This window comes from Hyaena hyaena, unplaced genomic scaffold (genome assembly GCF_003009895.1).
Source record: "Hyaena hyaena isolate Hyena2069 unplaced genomic scaffold, ASM300989v1 scaffold_2044, whole genome shotgun sequence".
In the NCBI taxonomy this organism is placed as follows: domain Eukaryota; kingdom Metazoa; phylum Chordata; class Mammalia; order Carnivora; family Hyaenidae; genus Hyaena; species Hyaena hyaena.
The window spans coordinates 119994-132937 of NW_024082638.1; the positions used below are offsets into that span (position 1 = coordinate 119994).

Consider the following 12944-nt stretch of genomic DNA (forward strand, 5'->3'; position numbering starts at 1 on the left):
GATGGAAAAATGTTCCAAAGAACACACACACATGGACAATATTAACATGAAAAGATGCTCAACATCATGGATCATCAGGGAAATAAAAATAAAAAATACAATGAGATATCACCTCATGCCTGTCAGAATGGCTAACATTAACAACATAAGAATCAACAGGTCTTGGCAAAGGTGTGGATAAAAGGGAAACTTTCTTGCACGTTTGGTGGGATGTAAACTGGTGCAGCCACTCTGGAAAACAATATGGAGAAACCTCAGAAAGTTAAAAATAGAAGTACCCTATGATCCAGCAATTGCACTACAAGGTATTTAACCAAAGAACACAGAATACTAATTCAAAAGGACACATGCACCCAATGTTTAAATAGCAGAATTATCTACAATAGCCAAACTATGAAAACAGTCCACATGTCCACAGACTGATGAATAAAGAAGAGGTGATGTACACACACACACACACACACACACACACACATACACACACACTGGAATATTACTCAGCCATAAAGAGGAATGAAATTTCACCACTTGCAACAGCATGGATAGAGCTAGAGACCATTATCCTAAACTAAATAAGTCATTCAGAAAGACACATACAGTAGGATATCATTCATACGTGGAATTTAAGAAAAAAAACAAAGATTAAAGGTAAAAATATTGGGAAAGATCAGCAAACCAATAAACACACTCTTAACTAAAGAGAACAATGGTTACCATATGGGAGGTTGGTGAAGGGATGGGTTAAATAGGTGATGGGTGTTAAGAGTGCACTTCTCCTGATGATCACTGGATGTTGTATGGACATGTTTAATCACTATATTGTACACCTGATACTAATATTACACTGTATGTTAACAAATTGGAATTTAAATAATAACTTAAAGAAAATAATTATTTTTCAGTGCTTGTGGGAGTGAAAGTATGTAGTACATTGTAATCCATAAATCATATCGTCTACTTATGATTCAATAGACTAAGTTCATGTAGAAGTTTCTTATCTATGATGACCAGTCTTAAGAGTTGCTTTGCTTCTTTCTCTATTTAGTGACTAAAATAAAAACCAAAAAGATTAACAAGGACATTTTACTGGGAATATTCCAATAGTCAATTAATCCAAACACAAGAGATGGAAAGATATCTTAGACCTTATAAGCTAAACATGTAATCATAATAATAATTAAATTAAAAATGCCACCAAATCAATTGATAAAAAATAACCAAATAGGAAAATACATATTTTTGTTCTCTGTGACTTTTGTGGAAAACTAGTTTCAATGTTGTGTATATTGTTTTCAAATGTTAACATTTTCTCAAGTATATACAAAGGGGAGGTCAAGTATGGTTAATAACCAAAAGGAGAATCCATATTCATCTGTGGCCCAGGTTTAAATATGGTTATATCTCAAACACCTGGTTTATACAGGTGAATGTTTTATAGCCTCAATTAGTAAGAAAATCAGTTTAGAAGTTCTTTTTTCACAAAAGTTGTGTTATGAAAGTATCAAATCATTGTATTGTACACCTAAAACTAATATCACACTGTGTTAACTATCTGGAATTTGAATAAAACTTTTTTTTCAAAATTTATGTGATTTTATTTTGTTATTTAAAAAACAGCTTTATTGAAATGTAACTCACACTCCCTTTGTATTTTGAGGAATGAAATCACAGCTTTAATAATAAAGTGGCTATTTTTATTTTCTGCAAAGATGATAGCTATAAAACTATTTGGGAAGTCTTTAGAGATTCTGGGTAACTATTTCAAGACATTTTCATCTTATATGTCACAAGTGTGATAAGGAATATTTTAAATTATAGTCATAAAAGAAGGCCTCACTGGAGCTGAAGAAAAATGAGGTATTCTTCCTAAGCTCAAAAAATAAGGTATTCTTCCTTGTGCAAAAAAGGAAAGACCAGGTGGTCTTGACAGAAGCATTTAAAATTTATTTATATAATAATTACACGTACATATGGTCATGAAGCCACAGTTTATTATAGGATATTTGAAGGATTGGTTCATTTTTTGAGCATCATCGGTTTATTCACAATTAAATCAAGACTATGGATTTTTGAAGCTCTTAGTAAACCTTGGTACCTGCAAGGTATTGACTCTAGTGGTTTAAGTTGGTTCAATTTTGATATTCCTTGAAATGATCTCAATTACATGTTTTTGTTTGCTTGTTTGTTTTTTAGAGAGAGAGGTTGAGAATGGGAGAGGGGCAGAGGGGGTGAATGGGGGATCTTAACAGGCTCCATGCTCAGTGTGGAGCCCAATATAGGGCTCAATACCATGACCCTGGGATAATGACCTGAGCCAAAATAAAGAGTTTGGTGCTCAACTGACTGAGACACTCAGGAACCCCTGAATTAAACATTTAATTTATCAGGAAGAAATGGGAGTAGAATTATAAAATTATTTTATATGAATAACTTTCACAAAGGTAAATTTTAATTTTAAGTATTTTTCTACAAGAGTTGTTGATAAGAATGGAATACAATATTGTAACCTACATGATATTTCATTACCAGTAAAATATTACATTCACAGTCATTATAATTAACTAAGTAATGTTTAAAAAGTCAGACAGTAATTATGTTAAAGAAATTGACATCATCGGATGTATAAAAAATTCTGTATTCAGTAAATAGGAACACTAAATTTTAACAGAAATCTGTTTAAAATATTACCTATATATCAAATATCTAAAACTTGTATTAATATTAAATGCTAAATAGAGCATGAGCCTCTTCTAAATATGTTTACATAAAAGAAAACTTTAAATAATACATTAATTTAATGACCATACATAAAAAACCAAATCCTACTCACACTTTGCAAGGTAAAATGACCCACAGTGAAGCATTGGGATGAAAATCAAGGAAACATATACTATGTCATGATTATAAAGGTCCTTTATACTCCCTTTTGTTCCACAAAACCACTTAAAAATGTTAGGAGTATCAGTATGTTATAAGCAGCTTAAAGAATATTACATAACATTGGGACATGTCATTCTTTCTTCAATAAAATTTAAGATACACCCAATTCAAAGCAGTTAGTTTTTTGTGCAGTAAATGAATTGATTGACATACTGAGAAAAACTAGTTAATTTTAAAGAACAAATTATTCAAAGCTATAAATACATTCAGTAACTTAATGCCAGAGAAATAAAGTAGATGTCCAGGTACTCCAGTACTTAATATTTTGCTAGGTAGTTTCACAATTGAGATAAAATCTTTTTAAATACACTATCTAAATCTTTGATTCTACTCTCATATGACTAGAGTTATATCAGGGAGTAGAAAAAACTTTATATTCTTCTTCCAAAATATCATGGAGTAAAAATAAATTCTCCTTTAAATAAATAAAAATAAAAATAACTTTTTTCAGTATTTATAGAAAAAGGAAACATAATTATAACAAAATAATTTTGCAATAAAAAAGTGGAACAACATGATTACAATCAACCAAAAAACCCGGTAAGAATATTTTGTACCATCCAACTTTTAAGCAGAGTGATAGTAATCATAATCATTTTCTCAACAACACTATATTAGTGTTTTTTTTTCATAAAACCTAAAGATTTGTTGTTGTTGTTTGTTTTCAGTCTTAACAATGTCTCTTTCCCTGGACACCTTTCAGAGGGTAGCTTGGATGGTTCAGATTCAATTCCAAACTCCCAGAGATGATGTTTAAACTCTTCAGCAATCAGATAGGAGAAGTAATTCCATGTTTCAGGATATATTAACCATCAATTTCTATAAGACAGCATTGTATTACATTACTGTTGTTGGCATGTAGAGTAAATAAATGAAGAAACAGCTTGATAAAACTCTTTTATTACACCGCGCTGTTTCTTCCACAAATTTTAAACTTTTATGGCAAGATTACAGCTAATGTAAGCATAAAGCTCATTGGGACATTATTTTTAAGATGTTTTCGCTTTCCTTGCCTTTATAATGGGAAATCCAGATTACAAAATCGATGATCTTGGCCAATTTTGAAACCACAAATTATTGGAGTTTTTTTGGAAGATAAATGGAATTATGTTGTTCCTACATTATATCTAACTGCAGATTTCAATAGTTGATGCCCTGGAATCAGTCTCGGACAAGAAAAATAACAAGTTACCAAAATCTGTGTTCTAGGAGCCTTAGTTGCCAAGCATGCTGAATATTTAGAATTCACATTACTAAAATGTAGATGTAAAATGTGAAACCAAAGTTATTTAACAAATAGTACCAATCGTATTTCAAGCTAACTTAGACTCTTGTTATCACTTTGAATCCATGTATAATATCTACAAATGGTTTCATCCATGAATTCTTATAACCATCCAATCCTTCCACCATTCTTTTTACATCATTCCTGAAATAGAAATTGGTGGAGCGCCTGGGTGGCTCAGTCGGTTAAGCGTCTGATTTCGGCTCAAGTCGTGATCTCACGGTTGTTGGGTTCGAGCCCTGTGTGCACTCTGTGCTGACAGCCAGCTCAGAGCTTGGAGCCTGTTTCAGATTCTGTGTCTCCCTCTCTCTCTGACACCCCCCCTGCTCACCCTCTCTCTCTCTCAGAAATAAATAAAACATTTAATTTTTTTTAAATAAAAATAAATTGGTTAGGTTTTTTTTTTGGTAAGTTTTTTTTTTTTTTTTTTTTAAAAAGATAAAGTACCTCAAGTACATGTTTAAGACAGTGGCTTAAAAAATGGTATTTTCATTTTTATTCTCTTCTATTTTTCAAGTGCATATTGTCTTTATGATATTTTAATGGGAGAAATATGTTAAGCAAGAATTTCTTTTATATGACAATTATCAAAATTGATTCTAAATTGGTTTTAACTGTTTTTCTAGTCATACTCATGAAATGCTATCTGCATGCTCTGAAAGATGTTAGTTGAAGGTAAACTGTAAAATGATCTTTTAAATTTCATGTTTTTTATTTCCTCTGCAATATACACAAAAGTATCTTCTAGAATACTTGTAAAAATTTATACCATATAAGAGCATCATATCCAAGGTATAAATGGTTTGATAATAGATACATTTCTTATGGATGTTCTATAACTTTTCAGAACACCTGAATCAAAAAATTATAAAAAATGTTTTATTCCTTTTTGAATACATGACATTTCTGATAAATCTTATATATTACAGCCTACTACAACCATCTCATTTCTTAACTTTTGTTTTCTATTTAGGTGAATAATGAGCTAAATGAATATCACCCTAAAGTCTCCTTTTGAAAATATATTTTTCACTTCATTTAAAATCAATTGGAACATTTTGCCTTCTGTAACAATAATATTTTATTTTGTTGTCATAATTTCCTTAAGGAAATAGAATGAATTCTTGTTCTCTTGGTCAACAATTTCCCCCACTTTGTGGGATATTTCTTTAAAAAGAAGACATCTATTGTATTACAAGTTTTAAATATATTAGTTCTTTTTAAGTACTCACTTAGCATTCTGCAACATCAGTAAATGCCTAACCTGGCATTAATCAGAAATTGAAGAATGTATATAGAAAGAATGAAATTTATTGCAAATGTAGCACAAAATACAAGAATCCAAAATATTTTAATATCATATTATTCTGCCTAAGTTCACCAATTCATGTCCAGCAGATATTTAGTAATTTAGTAACATAAACCAATGACAAAAATTATATTATTTATTTATTTTTAAGATGTGAAAAAATAGAATAAGCCATCTGAAAATTCATTGATTTTAAGATGGTCCTATTAGTTAATAAAAATCTAGTGATGACCAGGAATTAGCATTTACTCTTTATATTTTTCCTATCTCATGAAGTTATGTCCTGTGTTTAGGAAAAGATCACATCACCAAATAAACGAAAATGGCATTGTGGAAAAAGGTATTTATTTGACTTTTTAAGAATTAAAAAATATCAAAAAATAAAAATAAAAGGAGGATGATATTTGCAAAATATTTCAACGTTTTTCTTCATCTATTATCTATGCATTGCTTAGTGCATGTTCATATTCTCAAGTAAAATAAGTCTAGTTAATAAAACATCTCTATGCCTTCAAAAACTGTTGAAACAAGAATTTACTCCTTTAGGGGCACCTGGGTGGCACAGTCGGTTGGACGTCCGACTTCAACTCAGGTCATGATCTCACGGTTTGTGGGTTTGAGCCCCTCGTCGGGCTCTGTGCTGACAGCTAACTAAGAGCCTGGAACCTGCTTCAGATTCTGTGTCTCCCTCTCTCTGACTCTCCCTATGCTCACGCTCTCTCTCTCTCTCTCAGAAATTAAATAAAACATTTTAAAAAAAGAATTTACTCTTTTAACAACCTTCATGAAACAATCTTTTAAAAATGATAATCTGCAAATGTAATTCACAAACCCCACCCTTTGTATAGATACATTTTTAAAAAATTTTCAAATGTTTTAATTTATTTATTAGAGACAGAGAGAGACAGAGTGAGCAGGGAAGAGTCAGAGAGAGAGGGAGATCCAGAATCTGAAGCAGACTCAAGGCTCTGAGTTAGCTGTCAACACAGAGTCCGACGCTGGGCTTGAACCCACCAACCGTGAGATCATGACCTGAGCTGAAGTCGGACGCCCAGCCGACTAAGCCACACAGGTGCCCCTAGATACATTTTTAAGTGAGTCAGAAATTTAGTCCTGGGAAAAGTGCTATTAAGATACACAGCACACACACACACACACACACACACACACAAGACACACAACACAAAGTGTTATTTATAAAAGATAACTTTCTGTTATTTCTGTTGAGGATAATATTTACAAAAATAGAATAATAGCAATAAAAATTATAAAACAATAACACCTTTATGAATGATTAAATATAAACAAAAATAAACTCTGAGGAGATGTTAGGCATCTATTGTGTTTGTCACTCATCGAAAATCCACATAGGTAGGAAAAGATGGGGCTCATTTGAACGTTAGAAGTAACCACTACCTAGTAAAACCATTCAAAGCATAACAGAAACTCTGTACACAGAGAATAGGGTACTATTTTACTGTCTGCAATAGCATAATTATAGACCTATTATAACAAAAATGCACCCGCAACTGGATTAGTATCTTACCTTCACTGTGTGTTAAAGAAAGATTAATGTTATTGTATAATTTAACTATACATATTCTTAAAAGTCTTCAACTCTTAAAACCATTTCCTAAATTATGGTGAATTATTATTATTTTTGTTATTTTGAATTCTGATAGTCTTATTTAATATCTCAAACATTGGTGAAAAGAAACCCATTTTGACTTTCACATTACAACCATTTTATCAAGACTCAATAGGTTTTAAAAAACTTTTATTCATCAAAACTGAGATCAAGATGTTTTTATTTTTTTTAATTTTAAATATTTTTTATTTATTTGTGAGAGAGAGACACACACACAGCATGAGCAGAGGAGGGTCAGACAGAGAGGGAGATACAGAATCTGAAGCAGGTTCCAGACTCTGAGCCAGCTGTCAGCACAGAGCCCGACACGGGGCTCAAATCCACGAACCGTGAGATCATGACCTGAGCCAAAGTCGGCGCTTAGCCGACTGAGCCACCCAGGCACCCCGACCAAGATGTTTTTAAAAGTAAAATAGACGAGACAGTAAAATCAACATATGTCATTTTTTCCAGAGAAAAAATGTAGATAAATTCCATTGCTTAATTTTATTAAGGAAGTAACTATACTTAAATCATTTAATTTACTTATAAATTTTTAGGTAAATTAGTATTCATTTCCCACAGAATACAGATAAAACTCACTGTATAAGCTCTTGTTTTCTTAAGTTTATTGGGTTTTAAATTATTATACATACTCCAATTATTATATATACACCACTGTCTTAATATGCCAATACTTTCCTTCAGGCCCATTAAAGAAAGCAGACATATTTCATTTTCCAAAAGTAATTTTCTTTTAAGACTGTCTCCTGAATGGGGCGCCTGGGTGGCTCAGTCGGTTGAGCGTCTGACTTCGGCTCAGGTCATGATCTCACGGTTCGTGGGTTCAATCCCCGCATCAGGCTCTGTGCTGACAGCTCAGAGTCTGGAGCCTGATTCAGATTCTGTGTCTCTCTCTCTCTGACACTTCCCTGCTCACGCTGTCTCTATCTCTCTCAGAAATAAATTGGAAAAAAAAAAAAAAAGAATGTCTCCTGAAGGGCTTTCAGTACCTTGCACAAATATGCAAATACTTAAATGGATATCCTAAATAAAGATCTCACATATATTTCATTTTCTGGTAAAGATGAGAATGAGTAGCACACCTTAATTTTTGCAATCCCATTCTTGTTACATTGTGTAAATAAAGATTTTATGAAATAAAATAGTGTTTTGTTTCTAATCTAAAAATAGCATCCTCTTTTTGTTGTGGGAGTTTGGGAGCATAGTGAATAGGGAGGATATATTGATGCTATTTTGTTATCTTGAGGAGACAGATTTTCCCAAGTGAAGCTAGGATTCCCAACACCATTAAGTATTAAGACCTTCTTATCCAATTCTAAAAAGCTTTACTGTGATGAGTCTAGTCCTGATTGTTGATCCTCATACACAAAACAGTACAGGAGACAGTGCCAGGATCCTTTATTTTAGAATCTTTCCAGTATATTCTCTAGCATGAAGTGTCATACTTCCATCTGCAAGCAATATTGCCTCTTTATAATCATCATTCTGCCCCCATTTCATTACTATCAGGAGTCATTTTATCCTGATTTTCTACCAAACATAAAATGAAACCCTAGATCTATTTGGATACTTCTGCAAATAAGATCATTTTGATTTTTGGAATCAATAGATTCTACTTCAACTGAAAATAATTTTTAAAAATTAAATCAAGTTAGAAAGGTTAGTTAGAAACTCGGATTACCTACCGGCCTTGTGTGTATAGACTCAGGAGTCTTTAAAGTTGTCACTGAATAGTTGCATTCAGAAACCCTGTAAGTATTAGAACTGCTGGAGGAACACTTGGAGATGGAATCGCAAGTCACAAAAGTGTTATCAAGAGGAAGTTCCTGGATGATGTGGTGCTTCAAACTCAGGGGAGATTCAGGCTGGAATTGGAAGGCAGGCTGTGGAGAGGTAGATTTGTAGTGCTGGGCCAAATCAGGGATGTCAGGCTTGAAGGTAGTAGGTATAATTCCCCAGTTGTACTTGCTCATGGTTTGTTCTTCCAGCTCAATGGGAAGGTCTAGTGTGACACTGTTTCCATCACTGACAGCATCATTTGCCTTAGTTTCTTCAATAGTGACAAAGTTAAGCAGCAATTTCTTAGGAGCATGCTTCTTCTTCTTCTTTCTCTTCTTCCTCCTCTTCTTAATCATCATCATTATCATCTGCCTGTTTTCTGGGTTTGGAGTAACCCATTCAGAATTCTGCTTGTTTTTCTGAGCAGCCTTAAGGTGTGGTGATTGGCGGCATCTTACTACAGCAGTAATGAAAATAACAATGATGACAGTTATGGTGCCAGCAATAATAGCAACCATGATCTTGACATAGTCACTGGTTGGTGAGGATGCATCAGTTGTCTCAATATTTGGGGTCACTGGTGTTTCAATGGTTTTGTGCACCAGTTCATGTATCAATGTAGCATTGGTCACTGACTCATTCACAAATAGATTAACAATTACAACATTAAAGAGAGAATCAGGTTGTCCTAAGTCCTTAGCTTTGATTACCAGTCTGTGTAAACCAAAGTCTGTAACAAAACACTTCTCCTTCAGTGTGATGTTGCCTGTTGTTTGGTCAATTATAAATAGACCTTTTGTGTTTCCTCCTACAATGTTGTAACGAAGCTCTGCATTCATGCCAGTGTCATTGTCAACCGCAAGTACTGTGAAGACCACTGTGCCTGGATTAGTGGATGGCAGAACCAATTCATAGGAGTTGTTGGAAGAAGGGACAACAAAAACTGGTTTGTTGTCATTGACATCAACCACATTTATTGTTACTTTGGCTGTTGAAGAATGTGATACCTTACCACCGTCCTCAGCCTTTACATAGAAAGTATAAGATTCTTGCTTTTCTCTGTCAAATGAAATATTTGGTCGGATAACACCAGTCTGTGGATCAATGGTGAAGTCATCATTCACATCTAAAATGGAGAGAGTGACTGCAGAATTTTCTCCATAATCAGGATCAGTTACAGTGATTAGTCCTACTGTGCCATGTCTTGGAAGGTTTTCTGAGACATAGAAGTTGTACTCATTGTGAGTAAAAATTGGACTGTTGTCATTCTGATCAAGAATTTTCACTAAGACTGTGGCATTGGTCATTAAGGATGGTATTCCATTATCTTTTGCCAGAACTGTGAAGAAATATTTTTCTTGTTTTTCTCTATCCAATTTCTTCACTGCAGTTAGAATGCCTGTACGATGATCCAGGTTGAATTCAGATGGAGCATCAACACCTAGCAGATAATTTATCTCAGCATTGTGCCCACTGTCTGCATCCATTGCACTTATTTTTGTCAACTTGGTCCCAGGATAGTTATTCTCAGGAACAGAAAGACTTATAAAAGACTGGGTAAAAACTGGAGCATTGTCATTTTCATCTTTGACCTTGACAAGGAGCATGGATGATTGATTCAGAGGAGGTTTGCCAGCATCTGCAGCTAGCAATTTAATGACATATTCTCTTGTGGACTCATAGTCAAGATATGCAGCAGTCTCCAGGAGGAACTGATTACTGAATACTGGCCTTAATCTGAAAGGGACTTCATGGTCTGTGAAGCATGTCACCCTGCCATTATGGTCAGCATCTTTATCTGTCACAGTTATGAGAGCAATTTTGGTGTTGAGTGGAGCATTTTCTGAAAGAATCACAGTGCCATTGATTGGATTAATGATATATCTTATGTCAATTGATGGGGCATTGTCATTTATATCTGTAACATTTACTAAAACCATTGCTCTTGCTGGCATCAATCCACCATCACTTGCCAAAACCTGTAACTTATGGTTTGGTGATTCTTCTCTATCCAGTGGCTCTTTGATTGTGATAAGTCCGGTGGTGGTGTTGAGGTGAAATAGCCTCTTGGCGATGTTGGAGACTAGATTGCTGAAATAGAAGTGAATCTTGGCATTTTCACCTATGTCAGCATCTGTGGCATGGAGTTGTGCCACTGAAGTACCTACAGGAGCATTTTCTGGCATATTGACTTCAATCTCATCCTCCATGAAGACTGGGTGGTTGTCATTTGTGTCAGCAACACTTATTTGCAAAATAGCAGTACTGGATCTTTGAGGAAAGCCACCATCTTCAACCTTTACTTTCATTACATATGTATCCTTCTCTTCCCTATCTAACTCCTTTTGAACAATCAGCTGTGGCATCTTGTCTCCTTCTGGTGTTTCAATGACATCAAGCCCAAACATACTTTGATCCTAGAAAACATACAATGGAACATATTTTAACTTGTTATATAATAACATCAGTTTTCAAATTATCAAAGTCACATGACATAGGATCAGCTCAGAAATAGGTGTCAGATAACTTAAATTCTAAGTCCCAACTCTGTTTATAACTAGTATTGTGACCACAAGCAAGTTGCTTAATATCTCCATGCATTTGTAAAATTAGAGAGTTGTGCTATAAGTTGTTCTGAGAGTTTTTCAGCTTATAGTATTTTACAACAATAAATGCAACTTACTTATGTAAATTATTAAAGTCTTCAAAAGGAAAAAGTATAAAAATTTGTCAGTGTTTCACATGGTGAATGAACTTATAAGTGAATTAACCATGGTTATTCCAAATGTTACTCCAAAAGTAACAATCAAGTTTGAAATATTCATCCAAGACAAGAACATACTTCTAAAAGTATAGCTAAAACCTTTGATAGAGGGAGAAAATACAAAAAGTCTGATATGAATAAAACTGTGTAAAAATACACGGAATTTCCATTTTTTTTCTATAGAAACAAGTGCTAAAAATGAAATGTCATCGGAAATTAACAACACAATACTTTTAATTATCTTTGTTATTTTTTAATGAGCAAGCACAATAGACTGAAAATCAAACGTCAAAATGTCAATCTGGAAAATATAGCTTGGAACAGCACCTATTTTCTCTTTATGTCCATCGAGTCAGATTATGGGAATATTAAAAAAAAAACAGCCTTCTCTGGTTCTGACTACCTCTTAAACTTCCAAACAGAAAGTGCAATTAATATAAAATTGTAAAATATTTAATGTGCATGACCTCTCTTAAGAGCTGTTTATAACCACATTAAGAATTTCATATTCTGGGGGGGGGCAAGATGGCGGAGAAGTAAGGAGCTCCGTACTTGCACTCGCGCCCATACATCACACAGAAAAGATCTGAAGACATTGGAAACCTTACAAAACCTGAGAGATTGGGAGAAAAAAGACGCAGAATCCACTGAGAGAGCCTTCTAACGTGAGTGCGAACCGGGGAAGATAAAATCGGGCCGGGATCGGAGACTCCAGGGTGGGAGGCGATCCCCCTCTACCCTCTACGGGGAGTGAGAGGGGAAAAGGAGAGAGTCCGAAACGGAAAAACCTCCGCACGTGGGAGAAAAACCTCCGTTGGAAAGACCGTACTTGCCAAATACCTGCACACCAGGTCCCCTCGCGCCAACTGGTCCTGGAGGGGGCTAAGCAAACAAACTGGTTCTTTGTGCTGCTCCTGGAGGCTAGACTTCAGAGTGGTGGCGCGCCTGCCGCCATTGTAGCTCCCGGGCGGCTGGGGCCCCTGGAAGAGCCGCACAGACACCGGGCATCCGCACCCCTGGCTGGCTGGAACTCGAGAGGGAAGGCAAGGAACTAAAAACTGGGAAATTAGCCTGTGAGTTCGTGTTTCGGGTGAGGAGCCATAGAGGGACCCGGTTTTCCCCACTCCAGCGGGCTCGGGCTCAGAGCACCCGGCAGGCAAGCCCCCGCCACTGCGCACCAGCCGGACCCAGAGAAGGAAGCAGCGATTCTGACTCC

The 12944-nt window shown here is 35.0% G+C and overlaps 1 protein-coding gene across 1 annotated transcript; it reads right to left on the bottom strand.

Moving 5' to 3' along the window:
• Positions 1–4067: 4067 nt before the first annotated feature.
• On the bottom strand, positions 4068–11381 carry LOC120227111 (protocadherin-11 X-linked; the record flags this gene model as incomplete). The annotated part of the gene is made up of 2 exons (XM_039225276.1): positions 4068–4106; positions 8871–11381. Coding segments are annotated over 2 exons (2550 nt in total), but the record flags the coding sequence as incomplete, so codon positions are not given.
• Positions 11382–12944: the final 1563 nt, after the last annotated feature.